Below are 23,869 nucleotides of genomic sequence, written 5' to 3' on the forward strand. Positions count from 1 at the left end.
CATACCTGCCCAGTGACATCTGGCCATTAAAGGGTGGAACCTCAAATGTCAGCCCAAGCTTTTGTGTGCCATAAACATTTTTGTAATTGGAATATTTTCGATACACTAGAGGTGATGATTTGCAAGTCCTATCTATGGACATTAACTTTGTGAGGAACTTATCTACAAACATTTTTTGCAGGGGTCTGAGGTAGCGGGTAAGGATTTTCTTGACTGCTTGCATGATGGTAGTGTATTTCATTAAACATACATCGTTTTGCCCCAGATGACACAAAAAAATGCTTAATATAATTTTTAGGTCAATCCGTCCATTAAACGGATTATCTCGCAAAGTCGCGGCTAAACCAACTTTTGGTTGATACCGAACTTTCCCAAAACGCCAAGTCTGCGGAGACCGGGAAAAACGTATAACTTGTGTCCACAGTAAGGAGGGCTATTCAAGCACTAAAAGGAGGGCTCTCCGATCGAGACGAGGGAGGGGAAACTGGTGTAGGCGGGGAACAGCGGGCGCGAGGAGTGACCAGCTCAGGCCCGCGACCCCGGCTCCCCCGCCCTGCCGGCCCTGTGGCCAAGTCGCCTGCGTTGCGCCGGGGTTTGCGCATGCGCGCGGGGACGCCGACACACCCGCCTCCTGCGCGCAGTCTCCGTCCACGGTTACCCCGGCTTCCCGCCCCTCCTTCCCGCGGCGCTCGAGGGATCATGGCCGATCCTCGCGTGAGGCAGATCAAGATCAAAACCGGCGTGGTGAAGCGGTAAGGAGCCGCACGCGGCGCAGACCGCAGAGCCTCTTCTCCTTCGCCTCATGGCGGCCCGAGAGGCCCGGGGGAGCGCAGGCCCGAGGCGGGCGTGAAACTGCAGGCCTCTTCTGGGGCTCCACGGCGGGCTGGGACGGGCTAGGCTGGAGCGGGGTGCGCGGGTGCCCTAGTCTTTGGGTCCGGCCGTCCACTCCCCTCGCTTTCTGTTCAAAAACCCACCGTTGGGCGGCGGCGGCCCCAGCCCCGCTCCTCAGCGCCCGCGGTCGGGGGGTGGAGGGGCGGCGTTCCCACCCCGAGGGGGCTGCCGGCTTTGGTCGTAACTCCTGTGCGCCCGCGCCGCGGTCTCCCTGCACAACTTGCAAGGGAGGAGGATTAGCCCCTTACCTGCCCTCAGGTGGACGCGCAAGCCAGTTGAGAGTTTAAAGGGGACGCCGAGAGGCTGGGCCTCATGAAACATGAGCCCCTTTGGAGTCCTGTGGTCTGACTTGGCAGGCGGGACTCGCAGTCTTAAAGAACTGGGGCGTGAACTTCGAGCACGTTCTTCCAACTTCCCTGATGCTCGCTTCAAAGCCTGTGCGATGCTACTTAAATAACTACTGGGTGGTCAGGCTAGTAACTGGCCGTCATTCTGATTGTTGTTTGACACTTCAGTGTTCATGAGAACTTTATTGTTTAGACCCAAGAAGATCAAACTTTTTGATGAGGCATTCCAAGAGAAAAGGTAAACAGCCCTCTGAAGAAGCAGGTTATTTTGCAGATGTCTGATGGCTAGCCATCATGCTTTTTCCTCTCTGCCCACCTTATCTCCCTTTATTTTATATTTCTACCAGAGGAAGGACAAGGCAAAGGGGAGGATAAATTCACTTTTTAGGATATTGCATCCTAGACTTTGCAAGCGTTGCACTGTACTTTCCTAGAGCATTATTGCTAAGGCAGGAAGGAGATAAAGTGAATGGTAGTTAAGAGCACAACCTTTTCTGAAGTGAGACTGCTTGGGTTCAAATACTGACTATTGATTAATAGTCAGCATAACTAATAATTTATTATGTGTTGGTAATTACTACATTGCATGGTGCCTCAGTTTCCCCATTTGTAAAATGAAATACCTTGTGCAGTTTTTGGAATAAAGTCCTGCCATGCTTTTTAACACAGTATGTGGCGAATAGCAACTGGCTAGTAAATGTTAACTAAAGTACTGTTTGTATTCCCATTTTACAGAAGAGAAACGGGGGTTTAGTGAAGTTAAAATAGAAAAACTAAACTTGTCTAAGATAATTGTGCTAGTTAGTGGTAGAGTAAGGAAAATCATCTACAGATTTTTATTTTAAGCTACAATGCTTTAAAAAGTATTTTTAAAAATGTGTGGTAATAGGGGAATTAAGATGTATAATTGAAAATAGAAATAATTTCCACCGTCTCTCTCCAGAGTTATGTTGTAACTTTTACTAGACTGACTTTGGTTATGTCACCTCACATAATCTAGGTAGGGAAGTAATAATAGAGAATGCTTTAGACTGAAAGTCATGAGAAATAACTTCTAATGGTGGTTTCCCATAATAACCTGTATGATCTTTAGCATCCTAATGATCTATACTCATTTATAAATTTCAGTTTAAGTAGTTATATGGTTACAATACATACTCTAGAGAAAACACACTCATTTAGATAATAAGCTAAGTTCATAGGCTTTCAAAAAAATCCCAAGTAGCTGTGGAAGCTGCTTGGAAATAGTGTTGTCTTTAGTTTATTTAAATAACAGCATTACCAAACTTTAATTGTGATTCTTTGTGCTTTAGTAAATTTATTGTTTTTGTGAAACCCCTTCATAACGTAGTATAATATTTCAAATTGCTTATAAGTTAATGGAAATCTCTACTACATTTTTTTCATGGCTTTCTGTTGACATTTTGTGTAGGTTCCCATAAGTGCTAAAATGATGTTTTTTTTAGCAAACCTAAAATTTCTATTCCAGGTGTTTATTACTCATATTTTGCTTGGGTAGATAGCCATTTAAATCCATAAATTGTGTTCCTTATTTCCTCTTCTTAATTTTTCTCCTGGAAATTATTTTACTATGACTCTTTCCATCTTCTGCCTTAGTATCCTCTTTTTTCAATTATACGTTTTAGTTCAGCAAGGAAAAAAATAGATGAAGCAGATGCAGCAACGTTAATAATTGTTGGGGCTGAATGATCATGGAGCTTCATTCTGTGTGTATATATATATGTATGTATAAAATTTTTCATAATAAAAAGATTTGCATTTTTCTTTTTCCAAATATAGTTTCAGAGACTTCTTGATTTCATGATTCACACTTTGGTTGTGTTAATGGGATTCTGTTCATTGATTTCTTGAAACAATTTTCTAAAATCCAATTTTTGTTCTCAGCACTTTTTTTCTAGTAAGATGTTCATTTGTTCTCAGCACTTTTTTCAGTCAGATGTTCATTTACTATAGCCTCATTTCTCTTCAGAAGACACAATTTTTATTTGGAAGAAGAGATTTAAAGCCATGCATGTCCCCAATTCCTTTAGTTTTCTTGCCAGAAATTGAGAGCCACCAGAAATAATTCTAGGTATTAGTCCTAGAGTTCAGTTTGGATAGACTATACTCGGAAGGTGTACCCTTAGAATTTAGTATCTAATCACTCTGCGCGAATAGTTCAGTGATCCAGAATTTCCCTATAGTGGGTTTTAGGCAGAAATCTGAGCAGGCAGGTCAAATTTTACAGATGGGAGTATGGAAACAACCGAGAGCGAGCAAACAATTAGTGGAAGAGGCGCATTTCAAAGCCTTGGCAAAATGGTGGGTGCAGTGTAGTGGATGGCAGCCACATTAGAAAGGAAAGTAGAAGATTCAGGGCCTCAAAATATGATAGTCCTAGAGAAACTTTGTTACCTCATATGGTAACAAAGGCAAAGGATGTGATTTCTGGAAATGGATTTCAAGAGAGGTTAGATCTCTAGGAACAAGGAAAGAGTTCATTTACTAGGGAAGGCTTGTAAGATGAGTTGGACAGCAATGAGGCTGAGTTGTACTGAGCCTCTAACTCCTAGGACTTCTGAAATATCCCCTTCAACAGGATTGATTGCTTTTCCAGGGCTAATTCTGGCTGTTAAACTAGAGAAGTGTGCACTAGGGGCTGAGTGCGTAATCATACTAAGTTCTTGAAGTAGCAGCCTTTATTCACATGTGTTAATGGATATTGGTTGGTAGGTTTGGGTCTGGCAGGCTCTTCTTATTTGGATGTTCTAGGTAGATTGCTAGAACTAATGATCTCTGTGACTGAGTCACAGCTAATCTGGCAGCCCTAGCAAGGAGTTACCAAATATTACTCCCCAATTTTCTTCTCCAGTGCATAACTGTAAATTCCCTCCTGCCTTCCTGCCTTCCATTTGGTGGACTGAGTGAGGGTTTTCCCAGAATGTAGAACCTATATTAAACTGGGGAAGTTACTGGCAAACCAGGATGATTTATATTATAGTACATCTTCTGTAACTAGCTAACATTGTGTGTGTGTGTGTGTGCATGCATGTGTGCTGTGATTTGTTGACTATCTGCTGATACAACTGTGAATTGAGTGTTGTACCTTACATTAAAACTTAAATTCATCCTATAAGTTTGAGTCCTTGGCACAGTGGCTTTTTTCTGTATTGTGATTTAGAGAATAATTTTCTCTAAAATAGAAGAAAATACAGGTCTGATGTGTTAACTGTTAATGTATTTCAGCTAATATTAAATGGCATATGTTTACCATTATTTCCCAAGGAGGATTTGTGTTTATCAAATAAGTTTGTTTTTTAAATAGATATATGGTAAATTCAAGAACTTCTTCTGCAAGAACAACGTAACTTTAAACCAGCTTAATTTCAATATAGCCTGCTAAACTAGCTCACTGGTAAGTAAATTAATGGATTAAAAATAGTATTTTTTTTTAACCATTTTAGGCTGGTAATAGCTTAAAATCCAATGTGAACAAAGAATGTTAGGGCATTGGAAATAGAACTGACATTGGCCCATAGTTTTCTTCTGATTAAATGAAAGTGACACCAGTAGATTAGAATGAGACTAGGACAATTCACACTGCAATTGTGTTAGTTTAACTTTAACAATCTTTTAACACTCTTGTTTAAATGTAGCTGACATACCATAATTACAAATCTACAAGTCTTGATTATAGAATTTTACATCATGAATCTGTGGGGAAATGGTATTGATTTTTTTTTTTAATAAAACAAACACCTTTCCCAAACTGTGGCATCTTCCCAAGTTTTATATCTCTACCTCTGGTATACAGCTGTGTATGATATATACTTTGTACAGCAGGCATAAAAACAAATGAAAACTAAGTAAAATATCCATGTTACTAAATATATATTTATATATATAATGTTTCACTGAACACTGAATATCCATGTTGTACTAAGATTAAAGTGAAAAATGTGACACATATACTTACATAAACATAGAGATACAGTTTTACCCTCTTAGCTTTAGTTCATATATTTCCCATATTTAAAGTAATGATGGATAGAAGTATCGTGGACAATGTCTGGAAGATGTTAAGGACATATGCCCTGTTAATTTTCTGTAAGCTTTAGGAGCTTTGTTAATCTTTTGTTCTTATACATATACCTCTTTGATTTCAGTGAAAGTTAGTTCAGCCAAAATAACCAACTTCCTATCTTGAAATTTAGCCAAGTTCTTTTGGAATTTCTGTAATGTATCCAGTTCCCCAAAGTGATGGTCAAAGGCAGTGTCCAAATGGATTGCAGGTGGTCAGCTCTTCACAACTTTATGCCAGCTACTTGGCAAGCAGTGACTCTTAGGAGCTACACAGCTGGTGACCAGATGTCTCTTCAAGCTGGAAAGGGAGAAAGCTAAGGCCACTCCTGACCAGGTTTCCCCAAACATAAGCTATATTATTGTGCAAATTAAATGTGGAAATGAAAGATCTTTTGACCTGTGTGTGTGTGTATATGTGGATGTGTTTTGTGTTTTCATTTCTTTTTTTGTTTGGTAGGAACTTAGGAAAATCTGTAATAAACAAGGTTGGAAAATTTTGTTAATAATAGTAGTCCAGAATCCTTAGAATATAAATGCTTACATGTGTGATCTGCCAATTTTACATTCCATTTCCAGTAATACATCTTTAGAAGGACAGTTCTTACTGTGATGCCCAAATAAAGCTGATTTTAATAACCTCAAAGATGTAACTGATCATATGTCACTTACTTAGCAGCCTCACTCAGAACCTACATCTTTGAATCAATCACCTGGTAAGATACTGGAACACAAATAATCAACAAGTCTTCCCAGTGAACAGATGAGTGGATGAAACTTTACTCACTAAGGACTTTTTTACCTAATAGGTATAGGGAGCCACTGAATCAGTTAAGTATTATCAGTTACAGGATAATAGTTACTGTAGTTACTGTTGCTGTTAGAGTTAAACTGATGGAATCCCAGGCTCCACTCACTACATACTACATATGTGACCCTGGGCAAGTTACTTAACCTTTAAAGATCCAGTTTTCTTAGCTGGAAAATGGGCAAATGATAGTATCTTTTTTATAGTGTTAGGAGAACTGAATAAGATAATTATGTAAAACACAACCCAAATGCCTAATATGTAGTAAATGTTTGATATATGTTAACTGTTGCCATTGTTAGCATCATCATATAAACAATGTAGAAAGAGGATATAAGCATAAATGGTTACTGATCCCCAGGAGAGACCCTGAAACTTGCTTTCTTTAAGTTGTGATAAAAACTTGCTTTTTAGTTGTTTATCTTATTGATAGCTATGGTGAAACATGAAGCTTGTGTTTTTGAGTAATCTCTAGGATTTTGTAATGGCCATCTTCCTGTAAACTGCTGAAACTGCTGTAAACTGATTCTGTACTCCAGAGCCCCAGCAAAAAAATATATCAATGACCTTTTTTTTTTTTTTTTTTTTTTTAGTTTCCTAAAGTAGCTGCTTTTCATTTTTTTTATTTTATTTTATTTAATTTATTTATTTATTTTTTGAGAGGGCATCTCTCATATTTATTGATCAAATGGTTGTTAACAACAATAAAATTCAGTATAGGGAGGTCAATGCTCAATGTACAATCATTAATCCATCTCAAGCCTAATTCTCGTCAGTCTCCAATCTTCTGAAGCATAACGAACACGTTCTTACATGGTGAACGAATTCTTACATAGTGAATAAATTCTTACATGGTGAACAGTACAAGGGCATTCACAGAAACTTTCGGTTTTGATCATGCAATATGACCTATAAACAATCAGGTCAAATATGAATATTCGTTTGATTTTTGTACTTGATTTATATGTTGATCCCACATTTCTCCTATTATTATTATTATTTTTATTTTTAATAAAATGCTGAAGTGGTAGGTAGATGCAAGATAAAGGTAGAAAACATAGTTTGGTGCTGTAAGAGGGCAAATGTAGATGATCAGATGATCAGGTGTGTGCCTATGGACTAAGTTTTAATCCAGGCTAGACAAGGGCAGCAAGACATCCACGGATGCAGAAGATTTCTCTCAAAGCAGGGGGGGTGAGGTTCTGAGCCTTACCTCTGTTGATCCCCAAATTCTCACCTGATGGCCCCCCTGCGACTGTGCCTGTCTTAGGTTGTTCCTCCCTTGAGGAATCTTACCCGTCTCTGGCTAACCAGTCATCTTCCGGGGCCATACAGGGAAATGTAAAGTTGGTAAGTGAGAGAGAAGCCATATTGTTTGCAAAGGTTAGCTTTTTACTTCTTTGCAGATTTATGCCCTGTGGCTTCTATGCCCAGCACTTGTCTCGAGGTATCTTTACCACCTGGAGGAATTATGATAGTCGGTAAATTCGATATGAGGCACGAATTCTATTTAAGGGTTGTAATTAGGAAGGAAGAAGAAAAGCTATAGATGTAGCATATGAGGGAAACTTGGGAGGATTGATTATTTCTTTGACATATCTTTTTGTACCTTAAGTATGTATAGGTTTTAAACTACTAACTAATTTGCACACACATATTAACATAATAGGAATATGGTGACATAAACAAAGCAAATCTATAATTACCATCCATCTCCAGTGAAGCCAAGAAAACCATTTAGGCACCCTAGGCATTTGTGAAAATTTATCTATGATATGATGGATATTGTCCAACTGTACTTGAACCATCAGACAAATTAAAGCAGCCCATTTCTGGGATCTGTTCACATCCCATATGTTCTTTTAACCATAGATAGTCTATAGTCATGAGATTTTGGAGTGCTACAACTTGCACCCCTCCCAACTCCTGGTTGAGTTCCAACAGTACAGATCCGGTCAAATTCGTTGTCTCACTGTATGCACATGCCAGCCTAGACATCTCCCTCCTCATTCTTATGGCAAGTCCAGGAGACGGTGGGCTGGATGCAGCCACGACCGCAGCATCATCCGGATCCCTGTGGAGGCTTTTTGATGATCATCCCCCGGCACAAGTCCTCCAGAGAGTGCTGATGCCGGAAGCTCCTCCTCATATCGTATCTTAGTTCATTTTCTGGGTATCCAAGCTAGGCCTTGATCTTCTGCATAGAAACAAACAGACCCTTTGCCCACACTTTGACATGCCCTCTATACCACTGTGCAGAACTCATTGGAGGTCAGCACACAGTAACTGCTTTTTTGTTTTTTTTTTTAAATTAAGAGAAAGGAATATTATCAGAAAAGAGTACCTCCATAGCTGATCATCTGACACCCTTTAAGTGATGAACATTAAGGATATTTAAAGCATGCGTTGATCTTTGATTTACCAATAGTTTTATCCTGTTAAGGAGTAATCCCCCTTTTCTTTCTTTCTTTCTTTCTTTCTTTTCTTTTTTTTTTTTTTAAATTTTTAATCTACACTTACATGAAGAATACTATGTTTACTATGCTCTCCCCTATATCAGGTCCCCCCTAACAACGACATTACGTTTACTGTCCATCAGCTTAGCAAAATGTTGTAGAGTCACTACTTGTCCTCTCTGTGTTGTGCAGCCCACCCTCCCCTTGCTCCCTCCCCCCCATGCATGCTAATCTTAATATCCCCCTTCTTCTTCCCCTCACTTATCCCTCCCTGCCCACCCATCCTCCCCATTTCCTTTCCCTTTGGTACCTGTTAGTCCATTTTTGGGTTCTGTAATTCCACTGCTGTTTTGTTCCTTCAGTTTTTCCTTTGTTCCTATACTCCTCAGATGAGTGACATCATTTGGTATTTCTCTTTCTCCGCTTGGCTTATTTCACTGAGCATAATACTCTCCAGCTCCATCCATGTTGCTGCAAATGGTTGGATTTTTCCACTTCTTATGGCTGAGTAGTATTCCATTGTGTATATGTACCACATCTTCTTTATCCATTCATCTACAGATGGACATTTAGGTTGCTTCCAATTCTTGGTTATTGTAAATAGTGCTGCGATAAACATAGGAGTGCATCTGTCTTTCTCAAACTTGATTGCTGCGTTCTTAGGGTAAATTCCTAGGAGTGGAATTCCTGGGTCAAATGGTAGGTCTGTTTTGAGCATTTTGATGCACCTCCATACTGCTTTCCACAATGGTTGAACTAATTTACATTCCCACCAGCAGTGTAGGAGGGTTCCCCTTTCTCCACAGCCTCGCCAACATTTGTTGTTGTTTGTCTTTTGGATGGCAGCTATCCTTACTGGTGTGAGGTGATAACTCATTGTAGTTTTAATTTGCATTTCTCTGATAATTAGCGATGTGGAGCATCTTTTCATGTGTCTCTTGGCCATCTGTATTTCTTTTTTAGAGAACTGTCTGTTCAGTTCCTCTGCCCATTTTTTAATTGGGTTATTTGTTTTTTGTTTGTTGAGGCGTGTGAGCTCTTTATATATTCTGGACGTCAAGCCTTTATCGGATCTGTCATTTTCAAATATATTCTCCCATACTGTAGGGTTCCTTTTTGTTCTATTGATGGTGTCTTTCGCTGTACAGAAGCTTTTCAGCTTAATGTAGTCCCACTTGCTCATTTTTGCTGTTGTTTTCCTTGCCCGGGGAGATATGTTCAAGAAGAGATCACTCATGTTTATGTCTAAGAGGTTTTTGCCTATGTTTTTTTCCAAGAGTTTAATGGTTTCATGACTTACATTCAGGTCTTTGATCCATTTTGAGTTTACCTTTGTATATGGGGTTAGACAATGGTCCAGTTTCATTCTCCTACATGTAGCTGTCCAGTTTTGCCAGCACCATCTGTTGAAGAGACTGTCATTTTGCCATTGTATGTCCATGGCTCCTTTATCAAATATTAATTGACCATATATGTTTGGGTTAATTTCTGGGGTCTCTAATCTGTTCCACTGGTCTGTGGCTCTGTTCTTGTGCCAGTACCAAATTGTCTTGATTACTATGGCTTTGTAGTAGAGCTTGAAGTTGGGGAGTGAGATCCCCCCTACTTTATTCTTCTTTTTCAGGATTGCTTTGGCTATTCGGGGTCTTTGGTGTTTCCATATGAATTTTTGAATTATTTGTTCCAATTCATTGAAGAATGTTGCTGGTAATTTGAGAGGGATTGCATCAAATCTGTATATTGCTTTGGGCAGGATGGCCATTTTGACGATATTAATTCTTCCTAGCCATGAGCATGGGATGAGTTTCCATTTATTAGTGTCCCCTTTAATTTCTCTTAAGAGTGACTTGTAGTTTTCAGAGTATAAGTCTTTCACTTCTTTGGTTAGGTTTATTCCTAGGTATTTTATTCTTTTTGATGCAAAGGTGAATGGAATTGTTTTCCTGATTTCTCTTTCCATTGATTCGTTGTTAGTGTATAGGAAAGCTACAGATTTCTGTGTGTTAATTTTGTATCCTGCAACTTTGCTGTATTCCGATATCAGTTCTAGTAGTTTTGGAGTGGAGTCTTTAGGGTTTTTTATGTACAGTATCATATCATCTGCAAATAGTGACAGTTTAACTTCTTCTTTACCAATCTGGATTCCTTGTATTTCTTTGTTTTGTCTGATTGCCGTGGCTAGGACCTCCAGTACTATGTTAAATAACAGTGGGGAGAGTGGGCATCCCTGTCTGGTTCCCGATCTCAGTGGAAATGCTTTCAGCTTCTCGCTGTTCAGTATAATGCTGGCTGTGGGTTTATCATATATGGCCTTTATTATGTTGAGGTACTTGCCCTCTATTCCCATTTTGCTGAGAGTTTTTATCATGAATGGATGTTGAATTTTGTCAAATGCTTTTTCAGCATCTATGGAGATGATCATGTGGTTTTTGTCTTTCTTTTTGTTGATGTGGTGGATGATGTTGATGGATTTTCGAATGTTGTACCATCCTTGCATCCCTGGGATGAACCCCACTTGGTCATGGTGTATGATCCTTTTGATATACTGTTGAATTCTGTTTGCTAATATTTTATTGAGTATTTTTGCATCTACATTCATCAGGGATATTGGTCTGTAATTTTCTTTTTTGGTGGGGTCTTTGCCTGGTTTTGGTATTAGGGTGATGTTGGCTTCATAGAATGAGTTTGGGAGTATTCCCTCTTCTTCTATTTTGTGGAACACTTTAAGGAGAATGGGTATTATGTCTTCTCTGTGTGTCTGATAAAATTCCGAGGTAAATCCGTCCGGCCCCGGGGTTTTGTTCTTGGGTAGTTTTTTGATTACTGTTTCAATTTCTTTGCTTGTAATTGGTTTGTTTAACTTTTGTGTTTCTTCCTTGGTCAGTCTTGGGAGGTTGTATTTTTCTAGGAAGTTGTCCATTTCTTCTAGGTTTTCCAGCTTGTTGGCATATAGGTTTTCATAGTAGTCTTTAATAATTCTTTGTATTTCTGTGGAGTCTGTCGTGATTTTTCCATTCTCATTTCTGATTATGTTGATTTGTGTTGACTCTCTTTTTCTCTTAATAAGTTGGGCTAAAGGCTTATCTATTTTGTTTATTTTCTCAAAGAACCAGCTCTTGGTTTCGTTGATTTTTGCTATTGTTTTATTCTTCTCAATTTTGTTTATTTGTTCTCTGATCTTTATTATGTCCCTCCTTCTGCTGACTTTAGGCCTCATTTGTTCTTCTTTTTCCAGTTTTAATAATTGTGATGTTAGCCTATTCATTTGGGATTGTTCTTCCTTCTTCAAGTGTGCCTGGATTGCTATATACTTTCCTCTTAAGACTGCTTTTGCTGCATCCCACAGAAGTTGGGGCTTAGTGTTGTTGTTGTCATTTGTTTCTATATATTCCTTGATCTCTATTTTGATTTGTTCATTGATCCATTGATTATTTAGTAGCATGTTGTTAAGCCTCCATGTGTTTGTGAGCCTTTTTGTTTTCTTTGTAGAATTCATTTCTACTTTCATACCTTTGTGGTCTGAAAAATTGGTTGGTAGAATTTCAATATTTTGGAATTTACTGAGGCTCTTTTTGTGAGCTAGTATGTGGTCTATTCTGGAGAATGTTCCATGTGCACTTGAGAAGAATGTATATCCTGTTGCTTTTGTATGTAGAGTTCTATAGATGTCTATTAGGTCCATCTGTTCTAGTGTGTTGTTCAGTGCCTGTGTGTCTTTACTTATTTTCTGCCCGGTGGATCTATCCTTTGGGGTGAGTGGTGTGTTGAAGTCTCCTACAATGAATGCATTGCAGTCTATTTCCCTCTTTAGTTCTGTTAGTATTTGCTTCACATATGCTGGTGCTCCTGCATTGGGTGCATATATATTTAGAATGGTTATATCCTCTTGTTGGACTGAGCCCTTTATCATTATGTAGTGGCCTTCTTTATCTCTTGTTACTTTCTTTGTTTTGAAGTCTATTTTGTCTGATATTAGTACTGCAACCCCTGCTTTCTTCTCACTGTTGTTTGCCTGAAATATGTTTTTCCATCCCTTGACTTTTAGTCTATGCTTATCTTTGGGTTTAAGGTGAGTTTCTTGTAAGCAGCATATAGATGGGTCTTGCTTTTTTATCCATTCTGTTACTCTATGTCTTTTGATTGGTGCATTAAGTCCATTTACATTTAGGGTGACTATTGAGAGATATGTACTTATTGCCATTTCAGGCTTTAGATTCGTGGTTACCAAAGGTTCAAGGTTAGCTTCTTTAGTATCTTACTGCCTAACTTAGCTCGCTTATTGAGCTGTTATATACACTGTCTGGAGATTCTTTTCTTCTCTCCCTTCTTATTCCTCCTCGTCCATTCTTCATATGTTGTGTGTTTTGTTCTGTGCTCTTTTTAGGGGTGCTCCCATCTAGAGCAGTCCCTGTAGGATGCCCTGTAGAGGTGGTTTGTGGGAAGCAAATTCCCTCAGCTTTTGCTTGTCTGGGAATTGTTTGATCCCACCATCATATTTAAATGATAGTCGTGCTGGATACAGTATCCTTGGTTCAAGGCCCTTCTGTTTCATTGCATTAAGTATATCATGCCATTCTCTTCTGGCCTGTAGGGTTTCTGTTGAGAAGTCTGATGTTAGCCTGATTGGTTTTCCTTTATAGGTGACCTTTTTCTCTCTAGCTGCCTTTAAAACTCTTTCCTTGTCCTTGATCCTTGCCATTTTAATTATTATGTGTCTTGGTGTTGTCCTCCTTGGATCCTTTCTGTTGGGGGTTCTGTATAATTCCATGGTCTGTTCGATTATTTCCTCCCCCAGTTTGGGGAAGTTTACAGCAATTATTTCTTCAAAGACACTTTCTATCCCTTTTCCTCTTTCTTCCTCTTCTGGTATCCCTATAATACGAATGTTTTTCCTTTTGTATTGGTCACATATTTCTCTTAGTGTTGTTTCATTCCTGGAGATCCTTTTATCTCTCTCTATGTCAGCTTCTATACGTTCGTGTTCTCTGGCTTCTATTCCTTCAATGGCCTCTTGCATCTTATCCATTCTGCTTATAACTCCTTCCAGGGATTGTTTCACTTCTGTGATCTCTTTCCTGACATCTGTGATTTCCTTCCGGACTTCATCCCACTGCTCTTGCATTTTTCTCTGCATCTCATCCCACTGCTCTTGCATTTTTCTCTGCATCTCATCCCATTGCTCTTGCATTTTTCTCTGCATCTCTGTCAGCATGTTCATGATTTTTATTTTGAATTCTTTTTCAGGAGGACTAGTTAGGTCTATCTCCTTCTCAGGCATTGTCTCTGTGATCTTTGTCTGCCTGTAGTTTTGCCTTTTCATGGTGATAGAGATAGTTTGCAGAGCTGGTACAAGTGACCGCTGGAGGAGCTTCCCTTCTTGTTGGTTTGTAGCCTTTTCCTGGGAGAATAGTGACCTCTAGTTGCTTGTGCTGGGCAGCTGTGCGCAGACAGGGCTTCTGCTTCCTGCCCAGTTGCTTTGGGGTTTATCTCCGCTGTTGCTGTGGGCTTGGCCTGGCTGGGGCTGTTCCTCCAAAATGGTGGAGCCCCGTTGGAGGGGGAGCGGCCAGGAGGCTATTTATCTCCGTAAGGGGCCTCTGTGCTCCCTGCTGCCGAGGGGGTTAGAGTGCCCAGAGATCCCCAGATTCCCTGCCTCTGGTCTAAGTGACCTGTCCTGCCCCTTTAAGACTTCCAAAAAGCACTCTCCAAACCAAAACAACAACAGCAACAATGAGAGAGGGAACGGAAAGAAAGAAAAAAAAAAAAAAAAAAAGGAAAAAACAAGCGATTTTTTTTTTTTTTTTTTTTTTGTCCTCAGGTGCCGGTCCCAGGCACCCGCTCACTGGTCCTGCTGCCCTGTCTCCCTAGCACCAGGGTCCCTGTCTTTTCAAGGCTTCCAAAAAGCACCCACCCACCGGTCCCGCAGGGAAGGAACGCTCGATATTCTTTGTCCTCAGGCACTGGTCCCAGGCACCCGCTCACCAGTCCCACCGCCCTGCCTCCCTAGCACCGGGGTCCCTGTCCCTTCAAGGCTTCCAAAAAGCACTCGCCAAAAAGAGAGAAAAAAAGGGGAAAAACGCGCGATTTCCTCCGTCCTCAGGTGCCTGTCTCAGGCACCCACCCACCGGTCCCACAGGGAAAAACGCGGGATATTCTTTGTCCTCAGGTGCCGGTCCCAGGCACCCGCTCACCAGTCCCGCCGCCCTGCCTCCCTAGCACCAGGGTCCCTGTCCCTTTTAGGCTTCCAAAAAGCACTCGTAGAAAAGAGAAAAAAAAGAAAGGGGAAAAACCCGCGATTTCCTCTGTCCTCAAGTGCTGGTCTCAGTCACCCGCCCACCGGTCCCGCAGGGAAAAATGTGGAATATTCTTTGTCCTCAGGCGCCGGTCCCAGGCACCCGCTCACCAGTCCCGCCACCCTGCCTCCCTAGCACTGGGGTCCCCGTCCCTTCAAGGCTTCCAAAAAGCGCTTGCCAAAAAGAGAAAAAAAAAAAAAAGGGAAAAACGCGCGACCTCCTCTGTCCTCAGGCACCGGTCTCAGGCACCCGCCCGCCGGTCCCGCAGGGAGAAATGCAGGATATTCTTTGTCCTCCGGCGCCGTTCCCAGGCACCTGCTCACCGGTCCCGCCACCCTGCCTCCCCAGCAACGGGGGCCCGTCCCTCTAAGGCTTCCAAAGAGCGCTCGCCAAAAAAAAAAAAAAAAACCGCTCCGGTTTCTCTCCACCCGCCGGGAGCCGGGGGGAGGGGCGCTCGGGTCCCGCCGGGCCGGGGCTTGTATCTTACCCCCTTCGCAAGGCGCTGGTTCCTTGCAGGTGTGGATGTGGTCTGGATGTTGTCCTGTGTCCTGTGGTCTCTATTTTAGGAAGATTTTTCTTTGTTATATTTTCATAGCTCTATGTGTTTTTGGGGGGAGATTTCCACTGCTCTACTCACGCCGCCATCCTGGCTCCGCCCCCCATCAATGACCTTTTTAACAGCTTAAAAAATACTGTATCAATAACATTAACTCAATATACCAAGTCCAGTTTCACTCTAAAGTACACCTATAGTCAAGTGAGTTAGGTTTTGAGAGCTCTATTCTAAGATCTGTAAGTGATTGATCACAATTATCAGAAGACATTTTTGCTATTCTAATGCTAGATTGTAGTTATTTCCAAACCCTCCTTAATGTCTTATTTTTAACCAAGTTTCCTATTTGTTGTTGTTGAGATCCTTTCACCTGTGCTAAAGAAACATCTTATGGAGCCTTATATATACACATACGCTCTAACTCAGAGTTTATTTGTCTATGTAGGTCATTGTAACAAGTAGGTTTCTATTTTTTCACTAAGTGATCCTCAGCTTCTAAACAGTACTGGATGGTATGCTTTTAATATGGCATCTATTGCCTAAAGTACGTATGTACTCTGAAACTTTTGTACAACTATAAATCTACTGAAGTGTATTTGAACTTAGGTTACTAGTATGGTATTGTAATTCTGATCTCCAAGCCTAGATACTAAGTTAAAAAGTTCCACATTTAACTAAGGATGTTGAATTGTATCAAGATACAGGAAGATTTTCTTAAGTTCTTCTCATTTTTTTAGGAACCAGAGGGATGGTGTATATTTCTTTTCACAAAATAGACATTTAATACATATTTGTTAATTGATCAATGAATGGAGGAAACTAGAAAAGAGGTCAATTACATAAGGGGGAACAGCTCAAGAGTCTGGCACTAAAAGTGAGATACTTTGTGATGGGAAAAGATTGATGAATTCTCTAGTTAAACTTAAGAAGATCAACAAAACAGCTGTAAGTAACCACAACCCTTAATAAAAGGCTTGTCAGGATAGGAAGTATTTTTATTAAGAGAAATAAAAGATAAGAAAATACATTTATATCAAGCATTTGTTTAAAAGCTAACAACTTTACAGAATTGTTTTTTTAACTAAGGAGACTAGTGTAGTGTAGAAAAAGGTTTAATTATCTAAGGTCTGTCAAAAAGGTTTTGTAGTTTACCTAGAACTAACCAGAACAGGCTCCTTTTGATTCTCATAGAGGGTATGTATGTGTGTGTGTGTGTTAACTGCCTATTGTTAATTTATTTGCATAAATAGCTTACCCATTCCAGATTGTTTTTTTAGAAACCTAAGAAAAATAGTAGGGATATAGATAAATTGAAATCTCATTGTGAGTAGTGATAGGTTGCAGGGAAACTTAAACTAGCAAAAGTTTGGGTCCGGTCCTTTGTGCTCTGCTTAGTTACAGTGTACATGCATCTGAACATTTACTCTCAGAGCTTCAAGTATCACTTTATGTAAATCTCCATTCTCCAGCTTTCTCCTGATTAGATTCATTTTAAACTATCGAATGGATGTCCTTATTTTAGTATACTGTCCTTTTAAACTCCATCTGACACCAAACTACCTTCTCAAATCTATTCCTTTTCATTTGTTTTCTTTTATGAAAAGAAAGAATTATTTCAAGTAGTAAAAAATATCTAGAGAAAAACTAATAAACCTGTAGTGAAACACTACAGGTACATTTGAAGTACCCCTTGCTAAGTCCATTCCTTTCCATCTTTGCCAGTAAGTAATTATTATTCTGAATTTGGTCTTTATCATTTCTGTGTATATTTTTAAACTTTTAGTTTATATGTAGCTATACATAAACTATATTGTAGTATTGTTCTATACACTTAACAACTTTATATAACATAGAACATGTGGAAGGATACACAAGAAACTGGTCATGTTGCTTGTCTTCTGTGAGAGAAGCTGTATAAATGGAGGGATGGAAGGGAATTCTTATAATTTTGAATCATGTAATATTAAAATACAAATTAAAAAAATTAAAATTGTAAGAGTGTTGTATTATAGAAATCTTTGTTATTTTTTGTGCATATTAATATTTTTTGAGATTCAGGTTAAAACACACAGGGCTAATTCATTCTCTTGTGTGAATGTTCTAGTGTTTTGTTTTTTTCATTTTCATGTTGACGGATATTTAGTTTTATTTTTTTCTATCCAGTTTTTCACTTTTACAAATGGTGCTGCCATGTACTTTGTTCAGTTTAGCTCCTAGTGCACATGTATAATAGTTAATGTAAGGCAGAATTTCCCAAGGGATGGGTCCTGAATGGATCACAGGTGTATGAAAGTATAGTTCTCCTTTAACCTCAAGATGTCCAAGTATGGCCAAGAGCAATCATGAGATGTATGGGGAAAAACTTTTCAGACGTAAAGGAACAGTAAATACAAAGGTTTGAAAAAGAGAGCAAAGTTAGCCAGTTTGAAGAGCAACAACCAATTGAGATAGAGGGGGAGGGATAGGAGATACTCCAAAAAGTAGGAGGGAGATGGTACAGATCTTACAGGGCCTAGTGTGTAAGGACTTGGTCTCAACTCTCAGATCAGATGTCAGCACCTCTGTAGAAGTTTCCTGACTGTCTCCAAAGTTAGTGCTGCCTTCTCTGTATCCTCAAAGAACTTTGTAGTTTTTCACTATGTAGTACTAAAAATGCATTAAGCTGTCTGTTTATTCACTAGAATACTGGTTTGTAGAGTATGGAGTAGTGGCCCTTTCAGGTTCCTGAGACCCTTTCAGGGTGTCTGCAAGGTAAAAGTGAGACCTTTCTTGCCTCTCTACTTTCATTTGCTCACAATTGTGCAGTAATGTTTTCCAGAGGCTGTATGATAAGTGATATGGCAACAGATTGAATGCAGAAGAAGATAGGACAATCCAGATGCTTGTATTAATCCAGATACTTAAAAGATTTACAAAAATGTAAAGTGATGCCATTCTTATAAAATTTTTTTTGTTATGGAAAAATTTTCATAAAAATAGGTTATTTTATTAATATGTACATTTATTTTAAGTGAATTAAATATATTTGAATTCCTAAAAATCCTTTTTAAATCTCTGAGTTTTAATTTTTAGTACAATAAATATTAATAGATATAATTCATGTAAACAAAAGTTCCTTGGAGTCCTGTGACACTGTAATTTATAATAAGAAATATGTTTGGTAATAAATATAATAAATCATATCTCTATTAAGATGTCTATTTTTTCTTTTTCATCCCAAGACAATCTGCCCATGCCCATCTATACACATTACTGGCATATGTAAAAGATTTACCATTCCTTTCCTCATGTTCTAAAACTCCTACTATGGCTATTTTCCTGAGATGTGAAAAATAAAACAGGCTTTGTCCTGGGTGTGTCTTCATTGGTTTTGCCCAAGACAACTGATGTTACTAAAAAAACTACCCAAATACATAACCAACTTGAGAGAAATATGTAGTGGGTCTTCGAGGAGACCATCATTTCAGTTTAAGGATTAGATTATAGAGAAGTAATTATTAGGGTCAGGGAATGGGAAATGTGGATGAAGGGGGAGGAAAAAATAGAATGTTTGATATCTTGATCTGGGTGATGGTTACATGACTGTATGCACATGTCAAAATTCATGAAACCATACACTATGATTTGCATTTTATTGTATGTATCTCAAGAAAAAAGTAACAGATATATATGAATCGGATTATGTATATACTAAGTCTAAATAAAATAATTTTGATTTTTATGTCTATCCTGTTTTATATAATATAAAATATATGGTAGATAATTTAAGCATCAGCTCAGGAGTGAGATAACCTAGATTCAAACTGCAGCTCTATCACTCTTTCCTGTGTTCCTTCAGCAAGAGAGGTAACCTCATAATACCCTCGTTTCCTGTCATAATAGTTGTGGGAAATTAGTTATATTTATAATCACAGGTTGTTTTAAGGATTGATGCATATAAATTCATGTGCTTGGCACATCATGAGCAATAAGTGTGATTACCATTGTCAGTACTATACTACTGATTAACTGGAACCTGCATAACTGGAAATTTCAGGTAACCAGAATAAGGGCACATTTAAGACAGAAAAAGCTACTAGCTAATAATAAAACAGCCAGATGAGTCTTTTGCAGCTACTCATCAATTCCAGTTTGCTCTCTTAAGAATGTAGAACTATAGTTCTCTACAATCAAAATACAAAGATTTTGTTCTCAAGGTATTCTGATTAGTCGAGTTTTATGTTTAAATTCTTTTAAAAGTTCATAACACATAAAAGTTGTCCCTGAAATAAGAGGCAAATTTAGAATTTAATTTTTAAATGAACTGTAAATAAATCCAAGTGAAAGGTGAGATTAATACGTTTTGTTAAAGGAGCAAAAAAAAGTATTTTGTTCCTGCTTAAAGCCTTTATCTTTGTAACCTTTGAAGAAAAGATTGTAATAGAACTCCAAAATCAGGATTATGAACCTAGTGATCTGGATAAAACTGTCTTTGATGTGACAAAGAATGTCCTTGCAGATAAAAGAAATCACTATCTTAAGGAAAGATCACTAAATGGTATATTCATTTTACTCTAAATATAAAATTGCAGTCAACAGCCAACTCCAGACTGAAACAGCACAGGTTAAACAATCTGGTTTCTTCAAAAAGTAAATTGCAAGGGAGAATAAAAAGAGAAAGATATGAGGAAACCAATGCATTAAAAGGGACTTCTTAAAACTTATTTTTTTAAAAACCCTAAACAGGCAAAACTAAGCTACAGGAATACTTGGGTGATAAAACACTAAACAAAAGTAAGGGAATGACAACCATAGAAGTGAGGATAGCATTTACAAGCCCTCCAGGGTGCAGGTGGGGGCACTGGGTTTGGAAAACAGCACATGGAAGCGCTGGCCAAACTCAATGTCTTGAACTGGATAGTGGTCAGAGGGTAGTCATATTTAATAATTTCTGTGTCAGTGTTATATTGTACAGTGTAAAAGGTTTTAAAAATAAAACGGCAATCTAAAGATTCACCAAAAAAATATATATGTATGTTTGGTCTTTCTCCACATTCATAGCACAAATCTCCTAAGCCCTTGAAATTTCGAAAGTGGTGAGAGCAAAACAAGTATTTTTTGTTATAAGATGACTTTGCAAAGTCTCCAGATAACTTAAGGTTGGGGGCTGTTGGTGGGGGACCAAACCTGATAAAGGGGTTGGAAGGAACTTTTAGTTTCATTTAAGTAAACTGGTTTCCTGAGTTCTGTGAGCTCCTCTACAAATTAATCAAACTGAAGGAGAGGATTCTGGAAACCTCTGATTCACAGCGTGTGTCAAGAGCACACTTAACAATCTGGGCTTTCATTTGGCATCTGAAATATAGACGTTCTTGTGAGACTGAACCCTTAACTTGTGGGGAAGAATGCTAAATAAGTACAGGTAGATAATGCAAATTGAGTTCAATTGTAATTAAATTTTGAATTTAAAAATACTTTAAAATGAAAAAAATTTTTTTAATCTTAATTTAAAAGTATTGGATAAGGGAAGGGGGGAGCTAAGATAGCGGCGTGACTAGAGCAGCGGAAATCTCCTCCCAAAACCATATATATTTTTGAAAATACAACAAATACAACTATTCCTAAAAGAGAAACCAGAAGACACAGGACAACAGCCAGACTACGTCTACACCTGCGAGAACCCAGTGCCTCGCAAAGGGGGTAAGATACAAGCCGTGGCCTGGCGGGATTGGAGCGCTCCTCCCCCCAGCTCCCGGCGGGAGGAGAGGAGTTGGAGCAGGGAGGGAGAGGGAGCCCAGGACTGCTAAATACCCAGACCTAGCCATCCACACCAGAGCACAGACACACAGTGTGTGGTGTACTGGATGCTAGGGAAACGGGACAGTAAAACCTGTGAGCAGGTCCCCGCAGCCAGCACTCCTGAGACAAAGACAAGTGAGTGCTTTTTGAAAGTCTTAAAGGGACAGGGACCCCACGACTGGACGGAAGCGTCCCGGGACACTTAGTCCAGCAGCTGGGAATCCCAGGGAACTCCGGGTGCCCTAAACCCCTGAGCGGCAGTGCAGCTTGGAGGTCCCTCAAGGAGATAAACAGCCTTCCACCCATTTCCCCCTGATGTGGCTCCGCCATATTGGAGCAAGAGCCTGAGGCAGCCACGCCAACAGCAACCGCGGAGTTTAACTCCACAGCAGCCAGGCAAGAATCAGAGTTGCCGTCTGCGTGCAGCTACCCAGCACAAGCCGGTAGAGGTCGCTGTTCTCCCAGGAGAGGAAGGCCACAAACCAGCAAGAAGGGATGTTCTCCCAGCTGACACGTGCGTCAGCTCCGCACAGATAACTCTATCACCATGAAAAGGCAGAAGAATTTGGTACAGACCAAAATCACAGAGTCAACCCCTGAGAAGGAGATAGACCTAAACAATCTTCCTGAAAAAGAATTCAAAATAAATGTCATAACCATGCTGATGGAGCTGCAGAGAAATATGAAAGAGCTAAGGGATGATGTCCAGAAGGAGATTACAGAAATGAAACAATCTCTGGAAGGATTTATAAGCAGAATGAATAAGATGCAAGAGGCCATTGATGGAATAGAAACCAGAAAACAGGAACACATAGAAGCTGACACAGAGATAAAAGGATCTCAAGGAATGAAACAATATTAAGAGAACTGTGTGACCAATCCAAAAGGAACAATATCCACATTATAGGTGTACCAGAAGAGGAAGAAGAGAGAAAAAGAGATAGAAAGTGTATTTGAAGAAATAATTGATGAAAACTTCCCCAAACTGGGGGAGGAAATAATTAGACCATGGAAGTTCACAGAACTCCCAACAGAAGGGACCCAAGGAGGACAACACCAAGACACATAATAATTAAAATGGCAAAGATCAAGGACAAGGACACAGTTTTAAAGGCAGCTAGAGAGAGGAAAAAGGTCACCTACAAAGGAAAACCCATCAGACTATCATCAGACTTCTCAACAGAAACCTTACAGGCCAGAAGAGAATACCATGATATATTTAATGCAATGAAACAGAAGGGCCTTGAACCAAGAATACTCTACCCAGCATGATTGTCATTTAAATATGAAGGAGGGATTCAACAATTCCCAGACAAGCAAAAGTTGAGGGAATTTGCCTCCCACAAACCACCTCTACAGGGTATTTTAGAGGGATCACTCTGGATGGGAGCACTCCTAAGACTAAATAGATGTCAACAGAGAAAATTAAAACACAGTAAAGAAAGCAGACCAACCAAATACTAACTAAAGGCAAAAAATAAAATCAACTACCCACAAAAGCAGTTAAAGGAAACACAAAAGAGCACAGAATAAAACACCCAACATATAAAGAATGGAGGAGGAGGAGGAATAAGAAGGGAGAGAAATAAAGAATCACCACACAGTGTTTATAATAGCTCAGAAAGCAAGTTAAGTTAGACAGTAGGATACTAAAGAAGCTAACCTTGAACCTTTGGTAACCATGAACCTAAAGCCTGCAATGGCAATAAGTACATATCTTTCAAAAATCAACCAAATGTAAATGGACTGAATGCACCAATCAAAAGACACAGAGTAACAGAATGGAGAAAAAGCAAGACCCGTCTATACCCTGCTTACAAGAGACTCACCTCAAACCCAAAGATATGCCGAGACTAAAAGCCAAGTGATGGAAAAAGATATTTCATGCAAACAACAGGGAGGAAAAAGCAGGTGTTGCAGTACTAGTATCAGACAAAATAGACTTCAAAATAAAGAAAGTAACAAGAGATAAAGGAGGACATTACATAATGATAAAGGGCTCAGTCCAACAAGAGGATATAACCATTATAAATATATATGCACCCAACACAGGAGCACCAGCATATGTGAAACAAACACTAACAGAACTAACGGAGGAAAGATAAAACAATGCATTCATTTTAGGAGACTTCAACAAGCCACTGACTCCAAAGGACAGATCCACAGGACAGAAAATAAGTTAGAACACAGAGACACTGAACAACACAGTAGAACAGATGAACCTTATAGACATCTATAGAACTCTACATCCAAAAGCAACAGGACACACATTCTTCTCAAGTGCACATGGAACATTCTCCAGAATAAACCACATGCTAGGCCACAAACACAGCCTCAGTAAATTCCAAAAGATTGAAATCCTACCAACCAACTTTTCAGACCACAAAGGTATAAAACTAGAAATAAATTGTACAAAGAAAACAAAAAGGCTCACAAACACCTGGAGACTTAACAACATGCTACTAAATAATCAATGGATCAATGAACAAATTAGAGATCAAGGAATATATGGAAACAAATGATAACAACAATACAAGCCCCAAATTCTGTGGGACACAGTGAAAGCTGTTTTAAGAGAAAAGTATATAGCAATCCAGGCATACTTAAAGAAGGAAGAACAATCAAAAATGAATAGTCTAATATCACAATTATTGAAATTGGAAAAA

At 39.3% G+C, this 23,869-nt stretch overlaps 1 protein-coding gene across 2 annotated transcripts in view; it reads left to right on the forward strand.

Annotated features, from left to right (window-relative positions):
* Positions 1-594: 594 nt before the first annotated feature.
* TBCA (tubulin folding cofactor A) overlaps positions 595-23,869 on the forward strand; it is a 104,619-nt gene continuing 81,344 nt past the window's right edge. Inside the window, exon 1 of one of the 2 annotated variants that reach the window (XM_037000166.2) lies at positions 595-752. In XM_037000166.2, coding sequence (XP_036856061.2) covers positions 601-752 — 152 coding nt within the window. In that variant the 5' untranslated portion in view covers positions 595-600. The remainder of the gene's footprint in view (positions 753-23,869) is intronic. The other variant, XM_037000173.2, reaches the window with a different exon arrangement.

Source organism: Manis javanica, chromosome 1, assembly GCF_040802235.1.
Source record: "Manis javanica isolate MJ-LG chromosome 1, MJ_LKY, whole genome shotgun sequence".
Taxonomy (NCBI): Eukaryota; Metazoa; Chordata; class Mammalia; order Pholidota; family Manidae; genus Manis; species Manis javanica.